The following is a 13,221-nucleotide window of genomic DNA, read 5'->3' on the forward strand; positions in this document are numbered from 1 at the left end:
AATTGGAACGGCACTGCCTGTAGTTCTGCAGTTTGTGTATCTTACAGAAAACTGATATGGAGTCATTGCATCATGTATATGTGGCGATGTTTGATCAGTTTTTGTGCAAAAACCCTTCAGCTGTTTATCTCTGCGTGTGCGAGTGCTCCTGCATTCATTACCTTCCTCTGTGTTGTTTGTGCAAAGGACGTATCATGATGTCCAGAGACTCTGGTTAATGCAAAAAAAGGTCTTCAAAACCTCTGAAATGAACGCTAATAATGCTAAATGCTATCTGCATATTATGATAAAAAGCTTTGACATTTTCACATAAATTCAACATCCCATTTGCTGCTCTCAGTCTCTGATTGGTGTAATGCAATTGTGATTGAGCTTTTAGCCGTTTCATAAGAGCTTTTATATCTGAGTTATGTTGTAAACAACATGAGCAGAGGACAGAAATGCAGTCACTGACATTGAATAAAAGAAGATGACGAGTGGATGTAGAAGGTTTTATGTTCCTTTTCCTATTGTTTGTGTTCCTTAAACTGAAAAACAACATGATACAACGGCTCACAAAAGTACAGAAACATATCCTCATTTCCCATTAGTGTTATCTGTCGATCTAGATAGTTTGGTTTTATTAGCCCAGGCTGGGATTCAATGCAGAATGATATTTGTGCAACTCACAGACTGAAAAAAAACATCTAAAAAATGTAAAAGCAACATCACTTTCCATAAAAAGCATAACTGTGGATAATCCACAGAAGACAATCAACAGTTTTCATAGGGACTACTTTTTTTTTATCAAAACCTATTCACCATGTGTTTGAGGGATTATTAATTAAAATGGAAAGAAACCTTTTGAATTAACGAAAAGCCTTTGCATATTCAATGAACCATACTTTTCCAGCCTAAACTGGCAGAAATTGTAGATTTGGGACAGTTAAAGTTAAAATTAATAAATGTCAATTAAACCGGGTTCCCACAGATTTTAAGACATTCTTCATAACAAAAAATATGATGGAAAGGGAAAAAAATGCCAGCTCTAAAATGTGAACCGGGAGCTTTCTTTCACCTGTGAATTTCCATTTTCATCTAGTTTACCAGACGAGCAGATTCTTTCCAGTGTTACTACCTGCAACTTATCACTCAGCGTTTCTGAACTATATATGATATTATTTTCCGACACAGATCGTTTGTGAAGGCATTGCTATTAAGATGACTCATGACTGTAATAGCAACGCGTAATGGGCCTCTTTCCTCATGCCAGCAATCATTTTTAAAAAAGCAGGTCATGTTTTCCGGGTGGTACCACTATTTTTAAATTACATTCCAGAAGTAAAACTCTAAACTCGTCAAGCTATTCTGACCTGCAAATAAACGTGCATGACTCACAGTGGAACTATAACAGAAACTCCCAACATGTTCGGGAGTGAGAAAGTGATTTACTGGATGTCTCTCCATCCATTTAACTGTAAACCTGACTGTGTGTCTCCTGCAGCCTGGCCCAGGTATCGTGTGCTGAGGGCTCTGGACATCGGCCAGTACAACCTGGAGATCTCCAATGCTGAGCTGTCTGATGACTCTCTGTACGAGTGTCAGGCCACGGAGGCCGCCCTGCGCTCCAGGAGGGCCAAACTCAATGTACTCAGTAAGTGAACTGGCTGCAGATACAGTGACCATTTCTTTCTGATACATTTTTCTTTTAACCACCACAGTTTGAATAAAAGACCGTTTCATACCAAGGAGACCAGAGAAGATTATCAGATCAAAGAGAGAGAGGTAGCTTTACACTCAGAGGCGCCTTTATGGATGAGCAGTGTGGTTAAAAGTGCACGATCGATTTAGACGCACACATGTTCATCTGGCTCTATACTATTGACTATGTTTGATGCGTCATTCTTGCAATAAATCTATAGGGTTTTATTTCTGTTTCCCTGAGAATTTTGCATCCATGAGTTTCGTTTGTGTTGGAAAGATCACAGATTTGAGTGAGGCTGCAGAAAGAGAAAGTTCATAGAAAACCACATGGCGCTTGAGCAAGGCATTAACTGTGCCTCCTCTTAACTTTAGCCATAACCTTATATTTAGAAGGAAGTTGCTTTTGATTGTGCATGAAGAAACAAGAAAACTTGAAGGGATTTAGAGACTAAAAACAGCAAAAAGGTTCAAGGTTGAGAAGATAAAACCTCTTGAGGAATCTGCAGGACAGCATTTTTGGATATAACAACATGATGTAAACTTCCTCATGAGTTTAACATTTGATGTTGCTGTTGTATGAAGAAAGTCACGTACTGTATTTTTAAAATGGGAACATTTAAGGAACACAGCCGTGTTATTAGTATGATCATCCTTTTTGAGGAAATCCAAAGGGTTGAGTTGAACTAATTCACACTCTTCTATTTTAAATCTGCCTAGTTGGACAGTATTTTCTCTATGTATATATAAATATACATGTATGTCCGTATGCACGAGTGCACACTTGCATAAATGTGTCCTTTTTAAAGCTTGGATTTGTGCGTGTCTCTCCTCCAGTCCCCCCTGAGGACCCGGTGGTTGATGGGTCCCCGGAGCTCCTACTGATGGCCGGGAATCCGTACAACTTGACCTGTGTGACCCGCGGGGCCAAGCCTGCAGCGCACATCCAGTGGACCAAGGATGGAGTCGCTGTTGAGGGGGCCGTCCAGTCCACGGTGACTCACACACACACACACACCGAGGCACACATGCAGATAATAGCGAGCAGCACATGTGTGCAAGTCATGCAACATAAAACCCACATAAAACCATGGAGAGATTATTACACCAAAATGAGATGTGTAAAATCTCGAATGCCTACGAAAGAGTTTGTAACACAGGAGCAGACTGAAGGTACTAGAATACCTTCAGTCTGCTCCTGAATAACAGCCACTCTCAGTCTGGTTGTTTGTTTGTTTATATGTTTTTTTGCCGTGGGCACTGCAAAGGGGAATCACAGTATGAACACCTCAGGCCGCACATCATCCCTGCAGTGCTGCATTAGGGAAATACAGTATGCAGTGCAAAGTCAGCACAAGACTTTCTTGGTTCTTGGTTGACGAAATTATAATATCTCAACAGATGGGAACCATAATTACAATGTAATGCTATTAAATGCTTTTGAATGCTTACAAATTGCAGATTCTGACCAGCTCACAAATTGGGAAGGTGCATTTTTTTGTGCATTGAAACTTGGTAGGAGACGATTAATACAGTATATATTTTCAATAGTGACAAGGAAAAATCAGTGAAACGCATCGCAGGTATTTATGAACCATATCACAGAAAGATACATCCTAACTTCTCACCTGGAAAGCCATGACTGCTCTATTGTTTGATGAAAGTAACAATAGGTCAACAAAAATACATTTAAACATAAGGTATTGATATCACTAAGTCATAATATCACATTTAGTGAAACAGAACTGCATTTTTTTTTCACCAATACCATTTTACTCTCTCTCTCTGTCTCTGTCTGTCTCTCTCCCCCTATTTCTATACTGTCCTCCAGCCAAAAATAAGAGTCAAATAAAACTAATTTAAGGCCAAAAATATGATATTTATTTGAATAAAACAGTATGTCATGATAGAGTTACAACTCCCCTTTATCATATCATTAATATATATGATAGGCTGCAATGTGTTGTTCATTCATCCACATTCACTCAGAAAAAACTGTACTAACCATAACATTTCAGCTGATTTGTGAATTATGTGTTTAAGCTCAAAACAATATGGGAGAATCATGTAATTTTGGTTTCTCTACATTTGAAGGTTTTAAAAGTTTAATAAAAAAGGTGATGAAGTTTGAAATGAAAGTTAATCATACCTGCATCGTAAATTGTAATTTTATTAGGTCGTAGATTTAATTCCCAGTTGGACCACATTATGTAGTTAAATAGATGTAGTTGTGGTATTTCACTAAACTTTGTATTCACAGAAAGTAGCATACACACAAATTCTAAACCACCCATTTATATAAATAGACGTCTTGATCATAATCCCATCTTCATCAGATTAATCTTGACCTGATCCAATTAATAGTTTTTCAATTGCCTTGCCTATGATCCCCTTCCCATCAGACACTTTCTTAAATTCATGGTCGTGACACAACTTGAAACATACACAGATCCAAGATGTATTCAACTTACCCACAAATATAGCTCACACACAAATCCCTGTACTTCTATCTTTGTGAGGCCCCTCAATGACATAAGGTATTCCTTAACCTGTTATCCAAACCTTATCATCACAACTTAATGCTTAACTCAAACCTCGACTCTTACCCTAAACCTTATTCCAACCTTAAACTTAAAACGTATTGATAAAAATTGCCTTAAGTTTCCAAAAAATGTCCTCACTGTGTAGGTTAAAAACTTCAGGTCCTCACTACACACAAACACACACACACACACACACACACACACACACACACACACACACACACACACACACACACACACACACACACACACACACACACACACACACACACACACACACACACACACACACACACACACACACACACACACACACACACACACACACATATAGACAGGAACTGTACTAGGTGACAGTTGCAATCACAGTGATATATTCTGCACTCTTTTCTCCCACATTCACACTCTTGACACTCCTGTATTTTCTCCTACACACACGAAATTATGCCTGCAAGCTTGCACGCACACATAAACACACACATACACTCACATATGCACACTCATGCTTTCATATGCACACAGGAGCAACAGCAAACACTGACTCACACACGGATGTTTTTACATCTCTTGCAGACAGTTTCATGCCCCCCACACCTGCTCATACATATTACATGCTGCTCTAATGTTATCGCTACTGTTACTGACCACGCATCTACATGGAGGCCGTACACTCTTTATTGACACATTTTAGCCGCATTGCTAAGCACCTCACCTCCAGGATTCAACAAGACTGGATTTTCTGGTTGTGCAGAAAAAAGATTTATACTTTATGTTGTATGGTTTTCATCTCATAATTATTGTCATTATTGATTCATCCATCAACGATTGTCCGATTGCTGTAATTAAGAAATCCTTCGATCTTCAAAATGTCAAACTTTAATCAATGTCCATCGCAAATTCCGAACCCCCAAGACTCTTCTGTTCGATCAATAACCAAAAAACAAATGTGTTTCTGCAAGAATTATATAAAAGTGACTGACTGACTGATCAATAAGGTGATTCAGCTCTACTGTGTTTCTTTTTTTTTCTTTTTCACTTTAGTATTCAGCTCTCATTTTGAATGCAAGGTCAATTGTCCATATAAAGCTAAATTGCTTGCTGTAATTGAAAGAACATTTTGTAACCAACATTAAACGTCTGAATTATAATGAATAAGTACAAGAACATGGATTTCTATAAAATTGCTTCTTTAAGCTCCTTTGCACTTTCCAACTCCTTTTTTTTTCTTGCATCTCAAAAATGTTTTAAATTGTATTTCTAACTTCAGATTGCTGTTTCTGTTTCCATGTTATGCTTTTTCTTTGACTCTCTTGGCTCCTTTACTAACCCTCCTGTATATATCTCCTCTCTCCTTCCTTTCTTCTCTCTTAATTCTCTCATCATATTTCCTGTTTCCCCCTTTTTTTGTCCTTCTGTCCTTCCTCATCCGCTTTGTTCCTTCTCCTCCTTTTTTTGATCTTTTTCTGTCTGCTCCCCTCCATAAATTCTACCATCCTCTTCTCTCGTTCCATATTTATTTGCTGAACAGGAAGTGTTGCCAGACAGGAAGAGGGTGACGACGAGGAGCTACCTGCCCATCACACCAGCAGACACTGACAGCAGCCGCAACTTCACCTGCGTGGCCAGCAACCCGGCGGTGCCGATGGGCAAGCGAGCCACTGTTACCCTCAACGTCCACCGTGAGTTGCTCTTTTTCTATGTCGAGGTCCATAGGTGGGGCTGTTTTTTGTGTTGGCACATGAAAAAAAAATCACTCTATAATTTTAATTAGCTGCCCCAGCACCAAAAGAACAACACGCATGCTGTGTATATGAATTTACAGCCACCATTTTTCACCATTCTCAAACTTGGGCTGGTTCCAGGTTTCCAGGTTTGAAACCAGTGATTTTCTCCTGAAGCAAGTTGAGCATGTTGATTTCTTTCAACATCTGGAAAACCTGATACTTTTTGTGCTATAAGAGATTTTAATCGTGCCCCTGGAGAAATAAGGAATGCTTGCTCACAAGCAAACTGCAGTTTGAATTTTCAATCAAGAAGATTGATGTGTTTTTCCAACCCAGTGTCGTTAGTAATTACTGGGAGAATAACTGCAGTAACTGTAGATGTAGAACCAGTGCTGTTTTAGTACAGAAGGCTGTAGGGAAGTGGGGGTTTTAGAATACCAGATTTTATTGCGAAATGTATCATGTGTGTGACTTATTTATGTGGGAAATCAATCCTCTTGCTGCTTTGCACAGTTGAAACACAAAGGTAATTGAGTTTATCTTCGGTTTTCATACATACATATATATATATCTCCCTGTCCAGACCCTCCTATGGTGACCCTGTCCATCGAACCTCGCTCCGTCCTGGAGGGCGAGAGAGTCACCTTCACCTGTCAGGCCAATGGCAACCCTCCCATCATTGGCTTCAGGTCTGAATCCAATTTTACTATATATAATATCATTGTTATATTGACACAGGTGACTGTTTAGTAATCTGCAGTCAATTGCTTGCTTGCACTTCCATAGATGCGAGCCAGCATCCTGGGAATTGGTCAACAGTGATGTAACATTGCATTACAATCATATATCATATTTAGTATTATTAATCTGTAATGCTCCTTTACGTTATTTTGTCCATTGTTTTACGGCACTAAGTAGCTTTAAAAAAATTACTTTTATCAGCTAACATCAAGAAGCAACCAAAGTAGATCCATGCTGAGTAACAGCTTGCTGGCTAACCCTGGCTAACCTTAGCTTAGCCTACAATTAGCTTGTTGCATGGACTTTTTGACCATGGTCAATGTTTTTTGGGGACAGTGTTTCATTTGATACCTGCAGTCCAACATCAGCTGCCAGGTTGCAATTCTGTTCAATAGCAATAGATTTTCTTTCATATATTTCATTCTGCTTGTAACCACCGTCTGGAGGCGATTCCTGAATTGTAATTTCTGCTTGCAGAACAGAATTAGTGAAAGTATTGATCATTTAAACAATTAAATACTAACTTTAATCTTAAGTGACACCACTGAAGCATTAGAATCGCTAAATGCTGGACTTAAACACGGTGGTTTTAATCTGAGGTTTGAGAATCCACCAGAGGGTCCCAGTGTGGGAACACTGCCAGGCACTTAGGCACTAAGCCTATTGAGTGTATATTAAAATGTCATCTAATGGCAGATGTGCAATATGGTTATATGATTTTTGAGCTTTATATCTGGATAACGGAAATGGAGAGAAATTGTTTTTTTTAACTTGCAATCATTCCCTCAGGTTTTGGAATGAAGGATTTTTAAACGTTATTTTAATAGCTATAATGGTAATATAAAAACACTTTATGTCTAATAGTAGAAATCTAACATTTGGATCACCACCAAAAACCCATAATGCTTTTGATATCTGCTGACAAACTGACAATGATGTGAGATGCTTGAAAATCTGTTAAATGGTGATGTGTTTCTGCGTCAGGTGGGCAAAAGGTGGCGTTTTGCTGGAGGGGGCCAGGGAAAGTGTGTTCGTCACCACAGCAGATCACTCCTTCTTCACCGAGCCTGTGTCCTGTCAGGTTTTCAACGTTGTGGGAAGCACCAACGTCAGCATCCTGGTGGACGTGCACTGTGAGTAGAGAGCAAACACTCCTGAGCTGAGTGGGACTCTGATGATATTTATGTGCTCTAGTATATCTATATTTGTCAGTATTTGTTTGAAGAGCCACGCTGCATTTGTTTTGTCGCTACATAGTATTCCTGTATTGTGGAGAATGAAATTTGCAATATGTTGGTTACTGTATAATCTTTTCTGTCAGTTCAGTCCGATTCAATTCAATTCAACAAAGCGTTATGGCATTTATTGCCAAAGCCTATATTTAAATAAAGTACATGGAATGAATGTGAAAAGTTATAATTCATTGTATCATTTACAAAATCAGAAAAGGAAAGAAGGAAAAGGGTTTTTTTTAACTATAAAGACTTGAAGAGCAAAGAGGAAAATGTACTAAAAGAACAGTTTGAAAAAGTTTGACTCTATTTAGTTCTACAAAATATTTGAGGCAAAAGTATTCTCAATTGTTTTACTATTTTTTAAATGTTATCAATTTAAGCCACTTGGTGATCACTAAGTCTCTTTTTATTTAACTGTGTCCAGGGGTTTTAATTCTCATACTCTCTTTCAGTTGGCCCAATTCTGGTAGTGGAGCCGAGGCCCGTTACGGTAGATGTGGACTCTGACGTCACTCTGAACTGCAAGTGGTCCGGGAACCCGCCTCTCACCCTCACCTGGACCAAGAAGGGCTCCAGCATGGTGAGTACAGACCATCAATCCCTCCCCTGACCTTTGACCTTGAACTCTATTTCACTAAAATGTCACATATTTAAATGTTTACAGAGAGAAAGAGAAAAGTCTGAGAAGCACTTATTGGAGTAGATCACATTTGGAGAACTACAAATCCTTCAGAAAACACTAATCTCAATTAATTTCAAGGACCCAGACTTCATAAATGTTTGCTCAGTTGCAAAGACCACAGTAAGAAGTGATACTCCGTTTTCATATCTCAAATCTTTAATTCATGCCTAACAAGTTAAGAAAAGCTCCAGGAAAAAAAAAACTAATGGAGCCTGCTGAGTAAATCAACATGTTTTAGGAATTAAATATAGATCTCCCTCCCTCTTCTGTCTGTGGTCTGTCTGTCTCCAACCACACTCACAATGCTTCTCATGCATACTTATACTTGTTTCTGTGTCCAGGTGCTCAGCAACAACAACCAGCTGTATTTGAAGTCAGTGAGCCAGTCCGATGCAGGCCAGTATGTCTGCAAGGCCATCGTGCCCCGGATTGGTGTTGGAGAGACTGAGGTTACGCTCACTGTCAACGGTCAGTTACTATCAAATTACTCTGCTATTTATTTATATATTAGCAAACTTTATTTAAAGAGGCCATATTATGCTATTTTTCCAGGTGCATATTTTTATCTCCAGTTACAGTTACAACATGTTTACATGCATTAATGCTCATAATCCGCCTTGTTTTTCTCATCCTGGCTGTCCTGCAGCACCTCTTCTCACCCTCTCTCTGAAACGCTCCATTGTAGCGCTTGCTCCTCCCTCCAGAAAGCAAAGTCTGTTATGAGCAAGTCCGCTCTGTTGTGATTGGTCAATGTTTCACATTTAAAAAAACTCTTCCTCTTTTACGTCACTTCCGTAACATTGTGACCTCATAAAGTTACAGAAGTGAAGGAGATAATTCAATGGAGTCGTTTCAGGAGCTCAGGAACTTCTGAGTGGGAGGGTAACTCCTTTTAGGTGTGGACTTCAGGTTTTACTCTCTACGGACCTTTTACATAAAAAATATATAACGAAAAAGTGGAAAAGCATTATAGGGCCACTTAGAACAGATTTTCTCATACACAGGAAAGCCCTACTTCTGTGTCAAACTTATGAATAATGAAACCACATGAACCTCTATGATGTGTTTGTTTGAGCTATAATCATTCTATACATCATGCATGTGTCTGTATCCCTGCAAGAGCTGAAGCCACTCAACGAACAGAGTAGAGTACAGTATGGGCACCCAGCCTGATTCATTCATGCCCAAGTCTGACCCAAATCCCCACTGCTAATTTTTCATCCCTAAACAGGCCCAAAGCCAACATTTCAATGTCAAAACTCTCCCCTCGAGGGGCTGGATTTTACTTAATAAATCAAAACTGATTCACAAAGAACACAATGACGAAAAGCGAGTTCACAAATGCTCCCTTAATCTTCTCCAACTGACAAAGTGTGACATTCATTGGCACGTCCTTGAGCTCGGTGAGCTAGTGACTGCTTCCTACTCGTTCACTTACCGGACAATATTATATTAAATGCGCTGTATTTCTATGTTGTCAGATCAGTCTCAATGTTAACAAATGCACACAGAAGGATTGGTGATTTATATAAAAATGACTTTCTACAAAAAAAATCAATGCACACAAAAATTGTTATCAGTATATATAAATGTAAACAGACTCCACAATAAAATTGATACATTTAAATACAAGCTGTTGAACCTGCATTTACAAACTGCTTTACTGTCATGTCTTTAACTTCACTGCATTTGTGTGTGGATAACAAGAAATGACCTATAGCCAATCAGATGAGCGTGCCCATCACATCCAGTTAAAATACTGTTCTGGAGAACGGCAAAAATGATTTTTTTTTACTTTTGACGGCATTCCCATCTATTTTTAGGGTTGCACGTATTTTTTTCTGCTGGCCCAACCTCATTTTTTTTGTCCTGCTCTCGTCCACTAAAGTGACATCTGGTTTGTCTTTTCCTGAATCTGAATGCATCATAAGTTGAGTCTAAAGTGCAAGTGTACTTCCAAAACCTTATTATTTGTTTTAGTAATCCTTTTATGTCTCTATGTCTTCTCTCTCTCCATCAATCTCTCTCTCGTCCTGCCTCACTCCCTCAGGCCCCCCCATCATCTCCAGTGATTCAGTCCAGTACGCTGTCAGAGGGGAACGAGGAGAGATCAAGTGTTACATCGCGAGCACCCCCCCACCTGATAAGATTGTAAGTCCATCCTTGGAAGTTATAATCTTCTGTAATGGTGCTCGAGCTTTTCTGAGTGCATCTGCCTCAAACAGAATCGTGATCACAGGAACCTCCTTGTTCACCCTGGAAACAAAACAACTTTTTCTTTCTCTGCTCTTGCCTGCTCGTGTTAAGAGCTTAACGATTGGCACAAGTGCCATTGTTCTCCGACTGTGTCCCGAGTATGCGAGAACAATCTGTTCCTCGTCTGTGGTGGAAGGTGTGACTCATCAAAAACAGCTGCTGTAGTGTCTGGTGAAAATGAAAGAGGTAGAGTAGATACGATCAGGAATTCATGAAAAAAAAACGAGAACGCGGCTTCTAGTGTTACTTATAGTAATAGTTTTTTAGTTATCTTCACCATGAAATTGTCAGTGCAGCGTCCATACTATCTTGATTTCAGTGTGAATTGGACCAACCAGCCGAAACCGTTCCAATTCAGTGGTCCCTTGCAAAGGGGTAACCATCTTTTTCTCTAAAAGAAAGCGTTCACACAGATTGCCTCACCAGCAAACTGTAATGGAATATCCTTTTAAATGTGCCGTAACTGCAGAACTGTACGCTGTTTTTTTTTCATTCCTTTCGTTTCTTGAAGTGTCTGAGTGCAATACTTGATCAATAGAAAGTGTTTGTGCATTATGTAGGTCACAAAAAGGGTTTTGGTATCTGATAAAAAACCTGTAACAAAACATTATGCTCATAAATCACAAAAAAAGCTCGTAGCAACGTTTGAGTTTGAAGGATAGAATGAGTGAGAGAGAGTGTGGGGGTAAAACGGTGGGTAGATGGAGAGATGGAGGGAGAGTAAAATTCTGTACCTTTCAGCGTCAATTATCCAATTGTGCAGCGCCAACATGACAGAAATCAGAGCTTTTAGGAAGCTTCAGACCCCCCCCACACACTGAGAGAGAGAGCTCAGAGCGTATAATGTGATACGACATTATAGTCTCGGCTTAATGCAGAGACACAAGGACTTATAAAATATGGAGTACGATGCTGTGTGTGTGTGTGTGTGTGAGTGTATTGTTGTGTGTGTTTTTGGTAATAGAGGCAATGAGAAATTGAGAAAGGGAGACAGAAATTCAGACAGAGGTGCTGCAACAAAATCATCGTGAGAAAAATGAAAGAAAGGGAGGGATTTTGAGAGGCAGACAGAAAAACGACGCATTATGTAAGATTGTCACAGGGAGAAAGAAAAAAGCTGATTTTGGTTTCTTATTTTCACTTCTCCCTCCTCCAATCACATTTTCATATTTTCAAAACCAGGTTAAAAGGTACATTAGCCTAACATATGGCTCTATGTATATTTGATATTACCATGTTCCATATTTAATACATTCAAATTTCTACCTCTGCAGATTTTAAGTAGAAAAACCTGCTTGAGTTTTTATTGCTCATGGACACTTGCTGCACTCTGTGTGTGTGTGTGTGTGTGTGTGTGTGTGTGTGTGTGTGTGTGTGTGTGTGTGTGTGTGTGTGTGTGTGTGTGTGTGTGTGTGTGTGTGTGTGTGTGTGTGTGTGTGTTCTTCTTTGTGAGGAAATTCTTTCTTTCCCGGCTGGAAATCTTTAATTGGGCACATACTGCACCGGTAGAAATAAAAATACATATTTACTAAGGCGTGAGAATATAGTTTGTTTTGCTTAAAATGAACTTCCTGCCCAGACTTACTTTAGTCTGCTTTAGCCTTTAACATCAGCATCTGTTTGCAGAAAGTTTACTTGTGATTATACTGTATACATAAATGTGTGTGTGTGTGTGTGAGTCTATTGTGGTTAATACTACATAAGATAAGATAATGTGAAATTAGCATTATTGATCCCTGAGGGGTAAATTGTGTGATTGCAGCTGTAAAAAGTGGAGTTTAGATAAAAATCTAACAAATTAAACATATTGGAAATGGCGTCTTCATCGCGCCAGCTCCTATCAGCTCGAAGGACTTTTTTCTGCTGTGTTGATTAGAAACAGATTTATAGATTTGCAAATGTTTAAGTGTACAGATTTACCAAGCCTTTGATCTTATCTGAATTCTAAATGGATGTAAACCTGCTTAACCATTTAATGCCATCCTTTTGAAGTGGCAGATCACATATAAGGAATTTGAGAGCGAGTAGTGCTGTCTACTGGCCTGGAACCATTGGTCACATATATGTGTTCATATAACCTTATGTACTACTTTTTACACACATTAACAGAATGCTTTACAACTCACAAAAGGGACTACAACAGCTTGTCAAAGGAAATATAAAGTATTGTAAGTAAATGTGTCAGTGGATGAAAAAGAACAATTAAAGACTCAAAAAAAACATTCGTAAGCTAAGAGATTTAAAAGTTCATACCAAAGTATCAGTTAAAGTTACTTCAAGGAACTATAATATTGTGTTGGTTTTGGCAGACACAGTGATCAAAAAGCCGTCGCATTCCCGAGCACCAGAGACCCTTAAGA

General features: G+C 39.0%; 1 protein-coding gene across 1 annotated transcript in view; it reads left to right on the forward strand.

Annotated features, from left to right (window-relative positions):
• kirrel1b (kirre like nephrin family adhesion molecule 1b) overlaps window positions 1-13,221 on the forward strand; it is a 73,971-nt gene that overhangs the window by 48,449 nt on the left and 12,301 nt on the right. The window contains 8 exon segments of the mRNA XM_054596856.1: window positions 1,484-1,633; window positions 2,518-2,675; window positions 5,752-5,902; window positions 6,531-6,636; window positions 7,673-7,821; window positions 8,376-8,503; window positions 8,947-9,073; window positions 10,656-10,756. Of these exon segments, the coding sequence (XP_054452831.1) occupies window positions 1,484-1,633; window positions 2,518-2,675; window positions 5,752-5,902; window positions 6,531-6,636; window positions 7,673-7,821; window positions 8,376-8,503; window positions 8,947-9,073; window positions 10,656-10,756 (1,070 nt within the window).

The sequence above is a fragment of the Anoplopoma fimbria genome, chromosome 3, assembly GCF_027596085.1.
Source record: "Anoplopoma fimbria isolate UVic2021 breed Golden Eagle Sablefish chromosome 3, Afim_UVic_2022, whole genome shotgun sequence".
Taxonomy (NCBI): Eukaryota; Metazoa; Chordata; class Actinopteri; order Perciformes; family Anoplopomatidae; genus Anoplopoma; species Anoplopoma fimbria.